Source organism: Homalodisca vitripennis, chromosome 3, assembly GCF_021130785.1.
Source record: "Homalodisca vitripennis isolate AUS2020 chromosome 3, UT_GWSS_2.1, whole genome shotgun sequence".
In the NCBI taxonomy this organism is placed as follows: Eukaryota; Metazoa; Arthropoda; class Insecta; order Hemiptera; family Cicadellidae; genus Homalodisca; species Homalodisca vitripennis.
This window is the reverse complement of record NC_060209.1, coordinates 60,243,310-60,265,653: the sequence shown is the minus strand read 5'-3', so window position 1 is coordinate 60,265,653 and position 22,344 is coordinate 60,243,310. Positions and strand designations below refer to the sequence as shown.

The following is a 22,344-nucleotide window of genomic DNA, read 5'->3' as shown; positions in this document are numbered from 1 at the left end:
GATTGCATTTGTTTGTTGTGTTCTTGACACTAGTGTTGTTTTTTTTTTTTTTTTTATTTAAAATACGTTTTGAACATGTATTTACTAAGTCTTCATCTCTTTTCTTTAAAGCTTTATTTATGTAGATCGAATCATTACATATAACTACTACATACCTACTAAATACATAGCTGTTTAGGTACTTTATTGCTCAGTATACGATTAGATTAACCCAATGGATGAGTTAATATACAATTAAAGTCATAATTCGTAAAGATTACTTATAAAATAGTTGAAGACATCTGTTACAAGTGGATAAAGACGAACAGGTCATTGAACCAACACAAAGTAAGTATAAAAAACAAACATCTCATGAGAGGCATCTAAACAGTTTAGTAAAACCATTAATCGAGGAAGATACGGAACGAAACGGGTTGTGTCATTGAGAAATGGGTCGGAGCTGGTATTTTAGGTCCAAGGAATCCCAACCCCGGTGGAGGAATGTGGACCGACATATACACAGTAGACAGGATGGACGAGGGTTCTGGTCCGAAGGATTGATAGGCTCAAGCAGTCTATCGGAGAGCGTGATATGTGAGTGGAATGTCGGCTTCATTTGATACTTGTCGATATTTTCTCTTGATAATTACAAGCTAAGTAGCCATACTTCTAGTCAATTCAGAAAAGATTACTTTAACTGTCATTTGAGTTACATTTCCTCAATTAATACCGAAACCTCCAAGACTTCTAAGGATTGACATAATAAATACAACACCATTACAAAATTTAAATTTAATTTTAATAGAAAATAATAGGAAATATATATAACAACAATAAATTAAAATGCACAGTTTTATACATAATACAAGAACATTCTATAGGAATGTATACGGATAAAAACTATAAATTCCATATAAGGAAAAGAGTTTAAAACAATTTAGGATAATTGGTCACTGCTGAGTATTACGGGAGACATACATTACAAATATATCTAATAATCTATCAATATAAACTTTGGACAACCAGTTTAGGAATAGACGAGCATAATTTGCAATGACAGCAAACACTGAAGTATTTATTCTTTCGCTAATTTTAAGCATAAACTTTGCAATAATAATAACAAGCTTAAAATCTGACACACAACAATTTAAACATGTTGGTCCTCAAATAATTCAATCTCAACAAGAAATATAAGCTACTAATTAATATATACCACCTGGTAATAAAATGCAATTTAACTGTCGTAATATTAATTATTCTAAGTGTCTCATTAAGCCTGAGAAACAAGATATCAATCCACATATGATTTTTGGAGTCGTTAATACACTTATTTTACTTATAACTAAAATATTTATTGTTATATTCGTAACTAAACTGGATATTAACACAGTGAGAGCGTTGTAATATATATCTTTACATTTATTTACATGTTTTATTCTCTATTATTATTTCTATACATTACACCTTACACATGATATGGATAAAACAGAGACCTGATCCAGACCAGATATGTACAACAGAGTAGGATATATTATCTAAAAATACTGTGAGGACTGGACATTTACACGGTGTTTACATCGTCTCTAATCTAGTTTTGGCGCATCATGTCATACAGTAGGGTCAGATCTGGACAGCGTCAGCTCCTCTTGTGAGTCAGCGCCCACCGGATAAAGCACTGGCAAACTAGTTGGTTCCACTAGTAACCTCACTGGTGGGGGAAACACTGAAAACATTATAAACAATGTTATTTTAAAATTGGTACACATGTGGTAAATTGGCACATTGAGGAAAAGTTTTTAATACTACAGATTTTGTTATATTATTGATAAACGTAACACTGCATTAATATGCTTAAAAAGACATCCATAGAAGCTCTTACAGTTCGAGGACTTTAGCTGTGCGCGTGACCTGGAGTGTGTGGTGATGGGCGGGAGGGGTGGCGGGGTAGCATTATGCGCTGCGTCCCGAAAACATTTCCTTTGACTCATGGTTAAAATCCTCCGTTCAGGAATCGTATTGGCCCAAATAACTCATCGCACTCGCCACAATCAGTCTGTTTTGTGACAGTGCTGAGTGTAGCTTGTGCTTCGCTTTTACCGATAATGACTGTTGAGTTAAAGTCAAAAGCCTATTCATAGTCAGGCTCGCGAAATTGTGAGTAATGTTTATACATTTATGAAGGAAGAGGCAGACCATCAAACTGTTAAAATTCCGTTGTCAAAGGCTCGCCAAAGAACTGCTGCAGCAACTGGAGTGTCAGAGCGAGTTGTGACTAAAATAAACAGTTAACTTAACAAGTTGAAGGTTAGTAACATAGGTGAGTCAATTTTTACTACACCAAACAAAAACCGTCAACGATGTAGAACAGTTGACAATTTCCATGTTGAAGAACATCGAATACCGACTGCAAAACTTTTGAGGGAGGCGCAAAGGGACAAAATATATTTCCAGGGTTGTGAGAAAAGTTTTAGGTGAGTATTAAAGGACCTGGAATTTACTTGGAGAAGGACGGCAAACAATAGGATGTTATTGATTGAAATGACAGAAATCCGAGAGAAGAGGATAACATACTTGAGAGCGTTGAAAAATTACAGGGAGCAAGGACACCCCATAATTTATTTAGACGAATCTTATATACTATCGTCTCACGTATCTAACCAAACTTGGTCAAATGGCTCAAATGAAGGGTTACACGTGCCGATTTCCAAGGGCGAGAGACTAATAATTTTATCCATGCGGATGGAGAGAAAGGGTTCTTCCCCAATGCTTTTACATGTTGGAAAGCAAGCAACCATAGTGGAGACTACCACGACAATGTGAATGGGGACATTTTTATGAAGTGGATAAAAGAAAAAGTGTTACCGAATTTAGAACCAAATTCAGTACTAGTATTCGATAACGCGCCCTACCCATAACATACAAATTGATAAAGCTTCTACTTCAAAAAGTAGGAAGCCAGATATGAAGGCGTGGCTTTCAAAAAACGGAATACCATTCTGCGACGATATCCTTTTATCATGAACTCTACAAACTTGTGCAGCTATATAAACCAAGGCATGTCCGGTACGCCTTGGACGAAACTGTTCAACTACAGGATCATGACATCTTACGACTTCCGCCCTACCACCCAGACCTCAATCCCATTGAGTTAATTTGGGCCGAAGTCAACATCATGTGGTTATGAGAAATACATCTTTCACTATGTAATCAAGCTAAAGCTCTATGCGAAGACAAGATATCAAGTATGGGCGCAGAAGAGTGGTCAGTAAAGTGCAAGCACGTAGAGAAAATCGAAAGGGACTATGCAGCCGCAAAACCCCAGATTGACAATATTATAGAATCCCTTATTATATCAGTTGGTTCGGATACAGACAGCAGTGACAGTGACCCAGAAGAGGAGGACAACTTGAGTGGAATTGAAGAACTCCAATGAAAAAACAATCATTGTAAGTAACATTTGTTATTAGAAAACTATATTCTAAGCATTAAATATTATTGAAGTGATTGTAAATTAAATAATAAGAGAATACCAAATAATAACAATAATAGGACTTATCCTTGTTTTTCAGTTGTTATATTGTTGTTTAACGTGTTTTTGAAAATAACGTATGTGTGAATAATAATCGGCAAATCGAAATCGTGAGTTTAAAGTCGTAAGAGATTCTTGCGCCTTCATCTCAGCGGCTAGCACGTAAACGCAACCCGCCACACAGATAGCGTTCGTTTTTTGAAAGGGTAGTATTAGGGCTGCACGAGCACAGCTAAATTCCTCCAACTGTACTGTTCCCCTTACAAAAGAAACAACTAAGTAATAACGTGACTGTTACTTGATATATATTAATAGATCTCATCATTGCATAGTGTCAGCGTTTATAGTAGTGATTAGACCTATATTATTAGTTATTTACTAAAGTAACGGGATAGTTGGTAAATATTAGATAAACTGTGTGTACAATGAGTAAAGTAAACTGTATAGTCATATTTTTCCTTAAATCGACTCTTACTTAGAAATGGCCAATAAATAAAAGACCAGTGACTATAGAAATTAAAGGGCGTTCAGTATTACTGTAGACACCAAGAACATACAATTCCTAAAAAAAAGATACAATTATAACAAAGTGAAAAATGTAAAGAAAACATTTATAAACAAATATAGGCAAGACCAATTTGGCTATCAGCTAAATCTTTAAATGTTATTTAAAGATCTCGCGTGATTTAAATTAATACTATAATTAGATACATTTTTAATCTATCGTTTATTTCGAATTAATAGTAAATTAATAGCTTCATCTCTTGTAAAATTCTAAAATGTAACGTCGAAGTGTAAATCATTTACAAATTCATTTATTTACATTTGAAATGGTTGGAGGAATGTAGCTCCTCGACTTCCAAAGGCTTTTCGGGTAGAGAGGAGCGCCGCCTGGTGGAGAAGACGAGGGCCACGGCGAAGAACACCAGCAGGGCGGAGGCCGCGCCAGCCACCCCCTCGAACCCAGGGTGCCCGTAGCCGGGAGTGGTTGGAGCGGCGGTGGGGGCAGGAGACAGCAAGGGGGCAGCTTGCCGGGTGTCCAAAACCAACACTTCACTCAGTGTCTGAGGCTCCCTCACAAGCTGCACCTAGGGGTGTGGTTATCACTCAGTAATCTCAAAGTTTAATTTTTAACCATAAATTCAATAGAAAATGTAAAACTGTTACTAGATCTAGAATACCGAGACAAATGTTCGTTCTGACACTAAAATATTACCTATCCGTGATTAAATTAACCTCGCTTTACAAATTTGTCGGGAGTATCAATTTCTGCAACCAATAAATCAGAGGCCGAATAGTTCACGAGGGACTGGAGTAATACTAGTGACAAATGTTTTAATAAGAAATGTCTGTAACAATGTGACATAAATCTGGAGCGAGGTTGAAATATAGTTGGCGGTGTAATGGAAAAATCTGAATTGCTGATGGAGCGATAAGTCTTGTGGATCGTCTTGCACATCCGCCAGACCACCGCCGCCGAGCCGTAGAGCACACCCTTACTCTCCCACTGGCCACCGGTCACTGGGAATGGGTCCACACCCTTACTCTCCCACTGGCCACCGGTCACTGGGAGTGGGTCCATATCCTTACTCTCTCACTGGCCACCGGTCACTGGGAGTGGGTCCACACCCTTACTCTCCCACTGGCCACCGGTCACTGGGAGTGGGTCCACATCCTTACTCTCTCACTGGCCACCGGTCACTGGGAGTGGGTCCACATCCACTAGCCACCGGTCACTGGGAATGGGTCCACACCCTTACTCTCCCACTAGCCACCGGTCACTGGGAGTGGGTCCACATCCTTACTCTCTCACTGGCCACCGGTCACTGGGAGTGGGTCCACACCCTTACTCTCCCACTAGCCACCGGTCACTGGGAGTGGGTCCACATCCTTACTCTCCCACTAGCCACCGGTCACTGGGAGTGGGTCCACATCCTTACTCTCCCACTGGCCACCGGTCACTGGGAATGGGCCCACACCCTTACTCTCCTACAAGCCACGGTCACTGTGAGTGGGTCCACAACCTTACTCTCCCACTAGCCACCGGTCACTGGGAGTGGGTCCAGAGTCCACAGAAGGTCAGGGTGATTTTCTGTATACTAACAGAGGTCACTAGAGTTCCGGGCACGTGGGAGATCCTGCTTACTGGATCTAATTATTATGAATTACTGTTTTAATATATGGTGGATATGCAAACTTAATGAGGAAAAGAAAACAATATGAAGATGTAACAAGTTCTTTTGAAAATCGAAATATTAACACTTGATACTTTAAAAACTTCGCATTTGTCCATGGGGAAGACTTGTAATTAAATAAAAAAAATATAAACATCTATCTAAGAAAATGTTTCTACACGATGATTTCTGCCATTTCGAAACTCACATAGCCAGTTTGTTAATATGATTGTAAAACTCTGGTAGATCTTCAGAATAATATGATGGTCTCATCTTAATAAGACTATGTAATCTTCACCTGCAAGATCTTGGTAACAACCCTGAAGTAAAAATCATTAAATATTTTCTTTTATATGAGACCAGTACCAAAAGTGTATATTACAAGAATCTGGGTTTACACCTCAACACAACTCTCTCAGAAAACGGAACATGACAAATGTCTAATGCCGACCATGTGTTTATATTTCAGTTAAACAACTAGTTAATGAGGGTTACCTACTCGTGCCTACTCTTGTGTATTTGTATTAATACCATATAAAATTCATACCGGCCTACAATGTATTATTTACTAATAAATATGCACACAGAAAATTAAAATTAAGGCATTATACTTTTATACACACAGTTTGTATATTTTTCTATACGATCGATCACATAGGACCTTGTGTTGTAAACCATGAAATTGAAACCTACTTGTATCCGATAAACGGTGTCTGGCCACAGGGAGAGGGTGACGCAGGTGGAGTCTGTGAGAAGATTTCCTTTCAGGCCTCCACCTGCCAGCTCCCAGGTGACGAGGTAGACGGCAGGCACAGCAGCGGGAGGGTCCCAGGCCACCTCGGCGATCACCAGAACACCCTGGTGTATCAAGGAAACCTCACGCATATTCCACCCCTACAACAAGAGCCAAGGCAGTTATACTTGCAGTTCTGTGGATAATAGAAATCCATCACAAGTGAACGGAAGACGATAAGGTCCCTGGGCATTACGGTGATTAGCCTACTAACACCCTATGCTGTAAAAGGGAGACATCATGTCACCACTGCAACAAAAATCTAGACACATACTAGCAGTAGACATCCATCAAAGGTGAAAAATAGACGGTAGACGTGATGTCGTTAGGGTCTTCTGGGCATTGAAGCGATTACCATCACCCTCTGCTGTAACAGGGAAACTCCATGAATGTCCTGCATCTACAAAAGTAACCTTTACCTCATTTTAAGTTTTAAATTAACATATTTTAAATGAAAAATAAATTTTCTTAGATTACAGATATAGAATTTCACCTATTTTTTATCGATCTAGGACAACATATCTTTTTTAATTTTGTACATGGTTGCTTTGTAGTTTGTAAATTTATTAAGGGTATAAAGAATTAAAATAAAGCAGGAAAGTTCAGTACATTACTTGAAAACTTGAAAAATGTGTTGTCTAAATCAAGTACCTTTTGAAACACCTTTGCATTACCTTTTGAAGTACTTTTATCACTTCCAAATAAGACGTCTTTATTCAGATATCTGACAACAGCTTATGTTTTGTACTGTAATGATTCTTTTGTGTACCAGATGGTAACTCTGCTAATCCTGAGAGACTGTATAGTCTCAACGTTCCACAAATCGTCACCTGGCACTTAATGGGTTAATGAATAGCCAAAGAATAATTGAAGGTCTCCCCCAGAAGGCCGGTACCTAAAGCGAGGTCATTTCCAAGAATGGCTGCAGTGGTCCCTCTCAATTTTAAAACGTTTACAGAAAGATAGAAATTATCACAATTAGTACAATGAATTCATCCGGCATTAATGGCATAATGCGAGGTTTTACAGTTGAAATGTTAAAATGGCTTTGGGATCTGTTATTAGGGAGTTTGGACTGGCCAATTACTGCCGAAAGGAATGGGAGCGATCCATGCCCTGCGGGGCGGTGCACTATAGTATTGGCAGATGCTACCAAAGGGATTGTGGGAAAAAAGGAATGTTTCCTTTATTTCTGTATTAGATCTTTTATTATACATCAATACCAGAGGTTATTTAAGTTTTATGCGATTCTTGCCGTCTCTGTTTAGAGTTAGTGATTAACGATGTATGGTATTTAAACAATAGCACGAACTCGTAGTATAGTGTTTCAAAATTGAGACGAGAGTAGCTGCCGAAACACAAAGCAATTATTGTTCACGTAGTGTTGTACAATGGGTGTCTAATTTATACACATCCAGGTATGTTCATAACAATAGATATTTACCTTGCTTAAGCTATGTCTGTAAAAATAGATATATCCTTTTCATTACTCGGTATAGTCATGGGCTACTTTCCAATACAGCTGAGATCTGCGAAAGTCATCGTTTTCCTCATAGCTAAGTCAGACGATTTCTTCTCTGCCAATCACTACTTTCCCTATGTAAACAATAGTTAAAATTCCTGTTTTTTTGTTTTGTCAGTTTTATGTTCAAACAGCTGATTTTAACAGGAAAATAAAATTATAATTAACAAATAATTATAAAATATTATAACGTTTCCTTAGGGAAGAATAATTAGTAGAATATGAAATTTCAAACAGTATTTTCTAACATTTTGGTGCTTTTTGCGTTATAGCGAAACGTATCGTTCAATACTCGTCTCGAAAGTTATATTAAGGTGCTCGATATCATTGTCCACACTCGGCTTCGCCTCGCGCCTAAATGCGATCTCGCTCCGCATTACTTTCGAGACTAGTAATGAAATATATTTGTTTCAGGTGTTCCTTACAATAGACGTATCCCTTGCTTAAGCTATGGCTGTAACAGATAATCCCTTCAAACTTACTTTCACTAAAGAGTGATCTCGTAAAATGCTTAACAGCACCGGTACTAACCAATGTTTAGGGAACGTAGGCCAAAACAGAATATTCTGTATCTTCATGCACATTTATATCCTCTGCCTTTGGAATGCTCTCTCCGTTTAGATATTCTTCATTTGCTCGAATTGAAAGAATACTTCTGACTAATGGGGTGATACTATTCCATTAAGCACAGTTGGAACAAGAGTATATATCATGTGTGGTTGCAATGTGTACATTTTAAATGAAATATGAGGTCAGTTTTGAACGTTTGTTTCAAAAAGTGTTGAAAATTATAAAATAACATAATTTCGAACTGATCCATATGTAATCCTAATATAAATAGACTAGTTGTCATACCTTGAAACGTTGCGGACAACTAGGGGTTGTCAGTACATTCATTACCATTTAGTACTTGTGAGAGTGTTCTCGAAATCGTGACTAACACAAACCTTTGTAGTATAATAAATTTTTAAGCAATGTAAAAAATGTACATGGTAATAACAGAAAATTAACATGAATATCGAATATTGAACGTTTTATAACAAGAAATGAGACCAGCTCACAACAAAATATTTCAGGAAATTTTGTATGAGAATCATTACAATAAGGTTATTTCCAAGAAATATTCCTAAAATTATCCCCCATACTAGTCTTTATAATGTATTGGGCGAAGCATTTTAAGGGTTGGAACGTTTTTATTTAAAAAAGAAAAAGATAGATTACGAATGAATGTAAATTAATGAGGTTCGTGTGGTGGATAGCGTGAACGGTTGAATGAGTAACTGTTTATATTATTACGTGATATAATAGCTTATGGCATATCAATTGAATTTATCAACTGAATAAAGTTTAAAATCATTTTGATTATATTGATGTTGTAGTATAGCTAAGTTTAAAATGTCTTCTCGTTATTTTAGTTGTAATATATCGTGCATAATATATTGAAGAAAGAGATAAAACCGGCCTAATCTTACCTGACAGTAAAGACATTTATTAGTTAGTTTAATTACTTTATTGAAAGATTTATGTTGCTGTGTATCTCCTCTCCTGTATATTTCATAAAATAAATGTGCATGCCAAAATAAAGGAAACTCTTTTAAGACGTTCAATGTAAACGTTTTCATTTTTCATTACAGAAATAAACAGTTATAAATTATAAAATGATTACAGAGAAACAAATGGTTTGTCCACGGAATGCGATTTAACCGGTTTCGGCTTTAATAGCTGAACAGACTGTATTGTAGAAAAAAATAAACTGTAAAGTTTACATTGTAGAGGGATATTTCGTGGAATACTAAGGCGAGGAGCAAAACATATAATCAAATAAGGATTAGAAATTAATACTGAAATTTGGAAAGGCTGTGGTTTTAAAAAGTAATTATAATCTTAGGGTTGCCGAACAGACAGTTAAGTAGGTACCCTAAGGACCCTAAGTATAAGACCCTAAGGACCACAATTTTAGCAATGATGAAGTGTTTGAAGCACCTTCAAAAGTTGAACCCAAAACTAGTATGTTGGTGTGGGTTGGTGGGGGGGGGGGGATCAATCAATCAATCAAGGGCTCTCAGAGAGACGTCCAGGTAGTCCAATAATTTGCTCAACCTTCTCGCCCTGTAAAGGTCGCTTCCAATAGCTATTACAGCTGCAGGCAGTTCTCATGTGCGTCTGATCTGCACCGCTCCAGCCTGGCCACATGTTGCCTCTGCAAATGTTGCTGCAGCATCTTCTCTGCAGCAACATTTACTCACACTTTACTTCTTTAGATATTAAGTAATCGCTAAATTGTACATCCGAAATCAATGTACGGTCGAGCTTAGTTGTGTATTTGGCATCAAGTGTTTTACAAAGTATAGTATCAATTAGATTATACGAAATCCTACCACCACTAGTTGTAGCTAGAAAACTGATACACCACCATCAAGAAACTAATTACATTATACTACGTGGTACCAGGCATTGTAGCCATCCAAGTGTATTGCTTCAGCTGCAGCAGTTATGGCAGTGTACTGCCTCATTAAAAACATTGTAGCCTCAAAAGTGATTTTTAATGCCTCTTGACGTCGGATTTCCACTGACATTTTCAAATAAAAATGATCTTTAATTTTAAGCACAACTTAACTTATGCTTCTATTTAAGAATTTGACCATTTCTAGCGGAACACCCCTTATATGCATGCTATCACGTTAAAATGTTTATAATGGCAAAAAGCTGGGTATAATATTTAACCATTGTAACTGTTGTACCTGTTGCAACTCGTTACAAACATATTGGTCTATCACAGTTTGTATCCCCGTGCAACAGGTAGGGATTGTCAGTACATTCATTACCAATAAACGAGTGTTCTTGAGGTCCTCAATAACAGTACACCTCGGTAGTTAAGTTCTTAAGCGATGTAAAAAATTCACGAAGTAATAAGAGAAAATTAACATACATTTAGAATATTGAACGTTTAATTATAAGACTTGAGGCCAGCTCACAGCAAAATAATTGTTCCTAATTTCTTAAATTACTCATTGATCCTAATCACTGGGACCGGAGATTTGTGTTAATTAATTGAGTTTTCACTCGGGAACACGAGTAATTCCTTAAGTTTAAAGTTTGTTCAACTCCACTGAAACGGAGAATGCAAAGATTGATTAAAGTTAATTAGAAGTCAAGTTCCATTGTCGAGGATGGGATCTTATCTCTATTCATTAGAGTTTTCAGGCTAATGAATATAGATAAGACAATATTCTTGACTTTGACTAACTCTACCACCTGACGGTTTTATAAACAAAACAGTTAAGATAATTAACATCTTCAATGTAAGTATAGCTAAAAATTACATAAAAAAATTAATATATTAATTTTTGTTAATTCATAACGTTATATGTAATAAATATTTATATATTTTGATGTAGCATAAGTTTTCATAACATAATTAAGTGTGTGCTAACAGTAAATACAGAGACATGGGGTGTCACAAAAATCTACGTCCACTATAGATTGGTACATAATCTTTTCAGAGCACAGAATTATTGTGATTTGGGTATTGCAAAGGGTTCTTCATTAGCACCACAGATATTTTCGAAGTTTCATTACTGGAGTTGTCCTAACCCATAGTTCGAACGAGATGATAAAAAAGAAAAAAAGCAGCTGTGTTTACTTAGGTAATTTATCCACCAGATCTACGAAATAATATTATAGTCTTTTATTGCTAGAACACATTTATTATTTCCATACTTCTCTCAAACATATATCCGTCCATTCCTTTGCCAATCTTCCCACATCCAGTGACGGAGTTGGTCTTCCAGTCGTATGCCAAAAAATCGCTAACATACATCATCATCTATTCATCTGTTTGAAACTAAAATGCCCTGTGCTTTAGGACCTATTTCTTTTATCTGCCAATTAGTTGCCAATATAAACTTGCTTTTACTGCCAAGTGGTCATAAACTACTTTATATCTCTCTCGGGTCGGCATACGAGCTCTGCCTCTGGAACTCGTGTGTGTGTATTTATGCCACACACGTATGAAATGTATGACCGATACACCTGCACACGATATACAACCTGTCCTGTAAGTTAGTAACAGTATAACATATCTTTGCTCTGTACCGCTACTTCTTCTTGTTACCACTTATTTTCATAATACTGGTAGTGTAAAAGAATGACAGGAGCATTTGAGCAGGAGTGTGCCAATACAAACTCGTAATTTCTAACGTATTAAAATAATTAATTGGCAAGAATACAATAGAAGCCGTGACATTCGATTTCGCACTGCAAATCTGAACACACATGAGAGTATTTTTATTTTGTAATAACTCTTGCAATGCGCATGTAGTAAACTATTAATTAATTAAATACGTTCCTGCTTTTTGAACACAAACAAAATGTCCAATCAAGCACAATTCGACTAATTAACACTGCGTGCTGATTAGCGTGCGAACTGATTTGTCATTAGAACAATAAGATCTATGGGACACGAACCGTCCAGTAACAGTCTGCTGTAACACTATTTTGTACAATCACGGTTAATGTCTGAAACATAGACACATCCTTTTCATCACTCTGGTGGTTGACGTAGTTACGTTATTATAAAAATAACAACCCAAACTTTGTGTTTTAATATGTAATATAAACAGATGAGCATTGTTGGACAGGTGAGTGTGTGTTGGGAGAATCGAGATAGCTCGTACAAACAGCTGAGCGTTGTTGCACAGCTAAGCGTTGTTGCACAGCTAAGCATTGTTGAACAGCTAAGCATTGTTGAACAGCTGAGCGTATGTTCGCAGTTCTTGCGATTTCAATCTTTTGCAATGTGTGTTGTGTTTCGAAGCTGTAACCAATAAATGTCGTCACCAATTGAATTTTTAGTTAATTGAAGTATTTGGTTTAAGAACAACGGTGAATGTCGTGAAATTTGTAAGAATAGAAGTTTCACACATTTGCAATTTTTCCAGGTTTTAAATTGACGATCTATACTAATTTATCATATGTTAACAATTTTAACTTTCTTCCTTTAATGGTTGTTTAGAAAAAAGTTTTAATGTAAAAAACACAAAAATACATACGAAGGGAAAACGATGCATTTTGGACATACATTTATGGAAACTTTTTTGTTTGTTTTAATTCCAGGAACAACCTCCTGAAGATTGTCAGTGTATTTGAATCATACCCTGTATAGGTTACGGTGATGGTTAATTACCTTTTATACATTATTAAATAATACGATGCCGATCAATCCTCCTTCAGTTGACGAATTTAGGCAAGGTACGCCAATACTGGAACTGTGACAATACAGTCGACTCTCGATAACTCGAATTTCAAGGGAACGGCTGTTTTCTTCGAGTTACGTATAGTTCGACTTAAGAATAGTTCGAGTTATAGAGGTAATATTTCACTAAATTCGACTTACAGAGGTAAACAAAATAAAATTCGAGTTATAGAGGTACAAATAAAACTATGTTTTTTATTCCCTACATCCTTTACAAAACTAATGTATGTACTGTAACTACATATAGCATTTGTACTTACTGTCACACTGCAATGTATGCCTACAATTCATACGTACTTACAATTCAAATTTGAAAATAATCCGTAATCTTCGTCTGCCTAAGGCTTTTTTTCAAAATTTAAGTCTATAATGTTCTCAATAACAACAACAGCAGAGAACACGTTGTCTGGTACGTCACTTGATTGTTCTAAGTAGCTACGTAAAGTGTTCACTGCGGCCTTGGCTTCCTTGGTTGTGATGTCCGGTGGCTGCTCCATGCCGTCGTCATTGTCATCATCAGAGAGGACGTCTTCACTTGTTACAGTTGCGATGATGTCTTGGTCCGATAATGATCCGTAGACTGAAACACCCTCGTCGACATTTGCAAAATCATCAAAGTCTAAATTCGGGAGCTCGTTATTTATCACGGTCCACTCAGCTTCAGCGTTAGGAAGTCTTGGTTCTAGTTCATGGGTTAGTTCTAGTTCAGCTTCGAGTTAGCGAAGGTTGATCTGAAAATTTCGAGTTGTAGAGGTAATGTATTTAAAGACTTCGACTTATCTACTGAACTTCGAGTTATAGAGGTAATTTTTCTATCACTTCGAGTTATTGAGGTAAAATTTGGGTGCAAAATTAATTCGAGTTACGCATAGTTTTTTTTTTCGACTTAGGCAGGTTTTCTCAAGGGAACGGAAAAATATTCGAGTTATCAAAGAATTCGACTTATTGAGGTTCGAATTACTTTCGACTGTAGTACACTTTCTCATACTTTCCTGCCCGCTGCCGTTACAATATTGACTAGGGAAAGTATCACATCGTTACAACAATATGTGATATAGACTGGCAGAAGTAAAACAGAGATATTGATAAATCAAAGGGTTCGTTAATTAAACGGAAATTAATCAAGAGTCCAGATTAGATCAGTATTAATGGGTGAAAAATGTAATTGGCTCGGAGTCGGATGGCTCGCAGCATAAATTCACGTGACTCTGCGGTCACGTTACGGCACGTACACGTAGCCTACACATACACGAGACAGTGTCGTCCGTAGTTTTCTCTTAATCATTTCACTTACGTGACTCCACTGACTGTATTTTTGCATATGGAATTATAGTGTCTCGCCGTATATTATGGTATTATAACAAACATTATTAATTTTTAAAATTTGATGTCAATAGTATTATTAGTTTATTAAGTAAAATTATTTTTCATTTTGTATTCCTTAAATTTTAGCACTACTGCTAACATTTTGGGATCCAAATTATGACATTTCCAAATGAACACAACAGTTCCGCTGAACAGGGAGAATAATGTAGTGACAAAATAAACATACATCGTAGAGATATATAAAATGTCAATTACATTAAATGTTCAAACATCAATAGACAACAAAGTATTTCCACTTTATTTTTAAGGGGAAAATTGCATTATACCCGTACGTCAAAGCGTAGCAGTATTGATTGAATGAATACAATAACCTAGACCAAAGGAAAGGTATATCGAAGTTTTCCAATCTAAAAACTAATTTTATTACCTTAAATTTAATTTACCTGTTTGGAATTTGTATCTAAAAGGTAAAAACTTTTGTTGTGACTAGAAATACTGTATGGTTCAATATTCAATCGTAATATGATTGGAAACTTGTATATTTAAAAAGTTATTTTGGGTCATATACTTAGTATTATTTCATATTTTACTAACTATCAGTGTTAAAAAATTAATGAATTGTTTAATTTAGATTTTTTTACAGTCACAACTTAGCATTACAACAACTAAATTGAATTTTAAAGGAGCGATTGGATAAATTTCGATTCTGTCTGTCTATTCGAACACGGAAGCGAACTGACCTATAGAATTTTAACCTTGTATGAAGTCTAATTCATACAGATTAATAAATTAGCTTCGGGTTAGAAGATATGTATCATGTACAGTCCGATGAAACAATGTTCTCTGAGCGTTATCGTACATTTTTACATTATTATTATGCGAAACCATGATTGCATCGACAAAATTGCAGAATAAAAATATGATAACAAATTGGTGACACAGAACCAATATCTAGAGAACTATTTTATTTGTAGACTTTAAATTTTGCAGAGAAGTCTATTTCTACATAGACAAGAATGAGCTCTATGTTGATGCATGTCCATCCATGGAAATAGGCCGAGCGTCATTGAAGCTTATCACTCAGTAGGCTCACACTACTATTTTGACTGCCGAGTAAATTTTTTTCTGTAAGATTCTGTCTGTCTGTCTGCAGGATATCTAATGAATCGTCAAGAAGCTACGGGAGTTAAGGAGCACGTGGTGTGGCGTACCCCTAAATACTAATAAACCGGTAGTATAACATTTATACTGTTTAATTTATTTCTTCTGAAAGCCATAAATGCGGTAAGTGCAGGAGGACAATGCCACAGTTTCCCACAGCTGCTGTTTTATATATTGCAAGGATGTGTTCGCAGGATGTGCGGGCTAGACTGGGCCGGCCGCAGGATGGCAGGGCAGGACAGTTTATGTCGGGCCCTCCTTGCCTATTCCGCCAGCGTCCACCGCACTGCCCGCCAATACTGAATGTCTCCTTTATCGAGTTACTGACGCAGAGCCCACATTCCAATCCTGGGACAACAATGATGCCACAACTCTGATAATTTGCTAGCAAACAATTCGTTCCTTATACGTCCTGTAGACTGGACTTGACTCGATAACTAGAATTGTCTATGGGAATCATATCCAATATCATATATGTACTCGTTCCCATCCGAACACATTCTCTCCATTTAACATGAGGAACGTTTTTTCTTAGAAAGACATCGCTATATAAGCACTTCAATCCTTGGTGCACTTGTAGTGGATTTGTATTTTATAAAACATTTATTGGAGTAGAGGAATTAATATTGATACTTAATTAAAACATTACAAAAGCATTCAGACTTACACTCTATTTTATTAAAACTTTTGGGTTATAAAGCATAAACTGTTGAAATGTAATTAGGTTCGTGCGTGCCTACATTGCATTGACTCTCTGTGTTTTCGTGTGTGATAGTCAGTCACATAAAAACTACTGGATTGATTGTACTGAAATTTACATTCCTAGGGTCCTTGGTTAACATATAGGCCTGTTCCTATCTTGAAAATTCCCCCGGGCTTATTATAAATTTGTTTAAATTAAAAAAATAAGTTTGATAGTAAAAAACTTATCATTTAAAGATTTTCTGGAAAAACTGTTGAGCACAGAGTTTATCCAGAAACGAATATTAAAATTTTGAGGAAAAATATACTTTTAACTGAGTATTTGACTAAATAGTATGCATTGCTTGGTCAGTACTGTAATGCAGATATCAATGTTTACTATAAGTGTAAAAACTGTTGTAAACCGTTCTTAGTTGTCTTCTGACAGAAGTAGGCTTCTTAGACCTGTGCAGGTAAGAATAGATTTTCTTGTTCGGGAAAACAACGAAAAATAAACTATGCCACCAAAAGACAGGAGTAAAATACATTGGCCATAAATATACACTCTTTGACATATTTTATTTATCATGGCAACAAAGCAAACTCAACATTAGCGTCGGAAATATAATTCACTCGAAATGCTCATACACTATTTCCGTTTCTAAACTACATAGAGCTCCACTATTCATTACATTATAAATAAAGCTAAGGATGTCGATTTTAAGATTCATCCACAAGCTTAAATTATTACTGAAATCGCTTGAGCTATTCAATAAAATATAATGCGGTGATGGAGTGAAACTCGAGTGATTTCACGGGTACTTATAAAACTGTTTCACTCTCCGACTTCAGAGTCCCAAAACACTGTTCTTTAAACTTAAATCCAACCGGATCAGTAGATTGGAATATCTTCCAGTGACTATCACTTATTTCTGGAGTGTTTAAAATGTCATTTCTGAAGAATATGCCCACGGTGTCCGTTTTTTAACAAAGAATTAAATGCAAATCCGCGGATAACTGCTAGTAAATATATAAAAATCAATTAAACAAATGTATTTCATGAATTTTATTTCCTATCTTGAACATGTATATTAATAATTATAATACAGTATAACCTATCTTGACATTTTCCGTTTTAGAAATTTATCACACGTGTTCCGATGATTCTTAGAAATTACAGTTTAGTATAAAACAGCCGGGCGAACAGAGTGTTTGCGAACCTTTTATGAAAAACAGAGTAAATAATAATACACTCGTAGTTCACTTCTTTTACTGTCCAATCTGTAGCCGTGTATTTATTTGTTCCTTTATATCGTTTTATAGCATTTGGGCGCTTGCTCTAGGTAGCCGAGTGGTTAGAATTTCAGGTTAGTACCAAGAATCCGGGTTTGAATCCCAGTTTGAGCACATTTACGTATATTAACAGATATCATTCTGAACCTTTTCTATACTAACGTGACTAATAACCACGGGAAAGAGCCTCAAATAGTTAAAAAAATTAAAAAAGTAACACTTTTGGTGAGTTTATACACACATACAAAAGTAGTATGATCCTTTAAACGAATGAGATTAAAAAATTACTAATATTCCGGACACTACATTTCTAGATTAACTGATTGATTAGCATGTGTAATTCTATTTTTTAAAGAGTTTCAACCAATGGCATTTGAAACAGCAATCAACAGGATTCAAGTGCAAAGTGTATTATGAGTAGTATAGAAGCCAGGAGGCAATTTTCAGTGTGTAAGCGTATACACCTGGTTTTTCTTGACATTGATAGAGAAACCTCTCATACGAAAGCAATGATTGTCAGAAGAGCTAGTTTTGGCGACGGCCAAAATTGGGGGGCGCCGACAGAGTTAAAAATATCAAACTATTATCTTTTTCTAAGATAATATTTTTTTCCGAGCTGAACACACATTTGACCATCGATACCTAAATAACAGTTATTTCCACTTAAGACAGTTAGATTAAGAAACTGAAAAGCACCACTTTCCAATAGTCTCGTTTTTAAACAGTGACGTGGAGCTAGTTTAACTTTTATTTAGTATCTGACGGTTGGTTTTACGTGTGTCAAGGGAAAAAGTATGATGAAAAAAAAAATTATTGTTTAACATGTTTAACCCTTTTGATACCCTCCTGTTTAAACCCCACAAAAACTATCGCAGGCTGAGGATCGATTTTTTTCAGGGGAAATTCTTCAATGGATTTCAATAAAAGCCAGGATGTGTGTTTCAACAATGCTAATTAGCTCTCGGCTCCTGGCCTGTATCGTTTTATAATCGTTGTCTCTAACGTACTGATATGCCTCCCGATGTCAGTTCTCATAAACGTGAAACGACCATCGTCGTTCCTCCAACTGATGCGAATCACTTCGGTATAATGACCACACAAATGAGTAACTCAAATATATTAACCACGCGGAGAACGAGTTCCATTGGGACCGGCCGCGAATTACTAACTAATAGCTGATACCGATCCCCAATAATCTCTCGGTCACGCGTCCTCTCGAGTTTCGGCCGTACGTGCCGCTCGCCGGCCCGGCCCGGCTCCTGACCTTCAATTTGTCTTTATGTGGCACACAAACGGCAGTCTTTATTTATAGCAGCGACTCTCTGATTGCCGAAACAAAGCGTCATTAGTGGCCGCGGCTCCCCTCAGACTCTTTACATGCCACTGCGCCGGCGTAGTCCTGTACTCAACGATAAACCCTTCCCTGTTATTGGACATGTAAGAACGAGAACTCTTTATTACTTTATACAAATAATTCCCTACACTTTGATTTATAATGTATGTACTGAAACCGGAAATTAAACTCGCATTAGAAAATTGTAGTCCTAAAAAGACTTGTGGTGAGAAATTATTGAAAGCTTTATACTTTACTTAAATTAATTTGAGATTGTAGTAAGCAAATTCAGTATAGCTACGTTTACATATCATACATAAAGGTTAAGATTCATAAAAAGTTACTTTTTTCCGGTCTTATTGAATTTAAAAAAATACGATCCCCTTTCAGTTAAATTTAAAACTTTAGTGCGACACCTCTTTGTATATTTAATGTTTTTAGGGTTATTTTATACAGCAGTAGTGAAGTGATTTTTAAATTTAATCCATAATAGTAGAAGACATAAAAAACAGAATACTCAAAGAAAACAGATAATTCCTTAAACATTCTATTAAATAACGTGGACTCAAGTATTTTTTTTAATTTTTTGCCATTATTGTTATAATTATCATTATCTAAAAATAAATTTAGATCTTTTCCCAAAAATTAATTGTTTGATATTAAGGACATCATTTTTAACGATATTTTAATTTAATACAAGGATAGGTACAAAGAAAGGGTATTTTTTAAATTTTACCTTTGTCTTGATTATATCAATTATTTTTTTAAAAATAGAGAAATCTTATTTAAGAGTATCAGTCTCCACAGAAGACAGAAAATGCAGTTTTAGGACTGGATTCATCCTTTTTTCTTAGTTATCAATAAATTGTATATTCTTAGTTTCGCTACCACATTACTCGGTAAATTGCCAGAATGAATTTCGAGTGTTTTGGACGTGATTTTTTAGTATGGAATAAATAATAATAATTATTAACAATGAAAGCAGTAGACTGTCTTATTGGCGAACAATAGACTGGATTGTCGAATGGAAGTTATGTTAAAAGGATTTTATAAGAAAGGTTCTTTATTAGAGGTCTGTTCTGTCTGACTGAGAACAATGGACTATCATGTAACCTGCTCCTTACTTGGTGTATCCTACCCTCTCCTACCACTCCTTCCATCCCTACTTCCTTTATTTCCTATGCGAGTTTCGTTCTAAATCTTAGTATTTAGTGGTCATCAAGCGAAGTTTTCTTACTTTGGATATCCAATTGTAACTCTGTATGTCTTTATGTCCGTATTATAATAAATAACCAAATATCCTTGAAATATTTCTTTCTTATTTTATATAATAAACAAACGTTAATCTATTTTTTTGTATTTGAGATTCGTAGTGAATAATATTAAAATTTGCATAAAACTAGTATTTACCCGTGGCTTAAATCGCAATTTCCAGCTAAAAATAGGGATTTCATACATATGTACTCTTTAAATAGTATACAAAACACCCTAGAGATAAAGTAATGGCTACTGAAAAATATTCCAATCTCCTGAACCACCACTGAATAGTTGGAATTTTAAGTTTGGAGAGCAGTGATTTGGGACCCTGAGTTGATACAGTTACAAAATGTTATGAATAGCCTACAAACTAAACACTATATCAAATTTCTCTGCATTACATGACGTGTTTAATTAAATATCCCCAACAATTTCATTAATACTTGATGTATTTTAAACCTATGTGGGGGAATCCTTAAGTCGAACCCCATAGCGTTCTTAGTGAAATCGCTTATGATGTACCTATAAGTATAAGTAGTATGATCTATGAAACGTAAATGGTAATAGGAGGATCTCAGTTCTATAAAAAATCTTATATTTGCTAAGGTCACGGGTTCACTGGGCTCGCTTGTTTCTTAAAAGTGCAATACCGGAGCGAATGGTTCGAACGTTGAATCATGTCCCGATCCCTCCCATGTTGCTTCTTCAGCAACTGCAAATATGCCGTCCCACAGTTTCAGAGGAAACCAATTTTCACTACCTTTCATGCATAAATGCTCGATTCCATTTTTATGTAAGAGCCAGAATGAACTAATTGATTTGTAATCATCACTATTGCCGCTTACAATAAAAAATATATAATACTATTTTTCATTACTAAATGCATTACACAACGACAAGTTGATATTTATTCCTGCAAATATAAAGTGATGTGACACTGAATGTCTGCGACTCTATCAGCTGTCAAAGATATTGCATATCTTGACAGCAAATAAATGTTCTGTAAATAACTTTAAAAAATGTGAAAAGTAAGTGAGTGGTATTTAAAAATAGAAACATTCCTATGTTTAAATATTGAATTAATAACATTTGAAAGCACAAAACTTTTAACCATTTCATGTTGAGTCAAATTTATAGTTTTGAAGATAAAAGCTTTATTTATTTTTACTTTTCGAAGTGTTTATTGTTTTTAAAGTGAAGATATGGAAGTGATAGTATTCAGTTTGTAAGTATACTTATTTTAATTTTCATAAGTGGAACATTTAAAATATTGTTATAAGTAAAAAGTACAGTTCTGAGTTTTTGAATCAAATTCTTATTTAATGTAATTATCTAGGATAAGTTAACCAGCCTGACGCAATATATCTCCCTCGCAGTAAGTCGATTGTACACTTAGTGAATTATATACAGAACCATTGTAAAAACTTTGCTATCGATTTCGGGTGAAATTGTACGAGTATATAGAGAATTGTGTTATACTGAGTTGGTATTTCCTTATACCTGTATACTAAAGAGCTCAGTTGTTGAACATTCAATCTTTTAATTTAGTTTTAAATTTATATATGTGGTACAACTGTTTAATCATAACGTTAGTCATCACAATCAGGCCATTAAACAAAGCTTATTCGAAATTTTATATACGTATTAGCCTTATTTTATGAATACTTTTTGGCAATACATTATAATTTGCCCATTGAGGTAGCACAGGCTTTTAATAACCAAAGGGTTACCAAGTTCAATGCTGCCGTTGGGGTACACTCTGTCGTCTACAGTAAGTTACAGACCCGAATTTGGTTACCATTGTTGGGGTGAGCTAGGCGAAAGTTTGTTAAAACTAAAAATAAAAGGAAAATAGTAGTTTATTCCTGATCTCAAAACGAACGCAGTTGTAAGTGTTTCGTAATGAGGAAATTCGAGCAAAATAAAAGTAAATACAACAATTTATATTTGTATTATTTATATATATATATTTTCAAAATAATATTAAAGAGACATGAATTTGTATTAAAAAGATACAAGACTAATGTATCTTCATCATAAAA

At 35.5% G+C, this 22,344-nt stretch overlaps 1 protein-coding gene across 1 annotated transcript in view; it reads right to left on the bottom strand.

Annotated features, from left to right (window-relative positions):
- Nucleotides 1-756: 756 nt before the first annotated feature.
- LOC124356975 overlaps nt 757-22,344 on the bottom strand; it is a 114,698-nt gene continuing 93,110 nt past the window's right edge. Inside the window, exons 6-8 of the mRNA XM_046808320.1 lie at nt 6,376-6,576; nt 4,332-4,596; nt 757-1,702 (exon numbers count right to left, since the gene is read on the bottom strand). Coding sequence (XP_046664276.1) covers nt 1,587-1,702; nt 4,332-4,596; nt 6,376-6,576 — 582 coding nt within the window. The 3' untranslated portion in view covers nt 757-1,586. The remainder of the gene's footprint in view (nt 1,703-4,331; nt 4,597-6,375; nt 6,577-22,344) is intronic.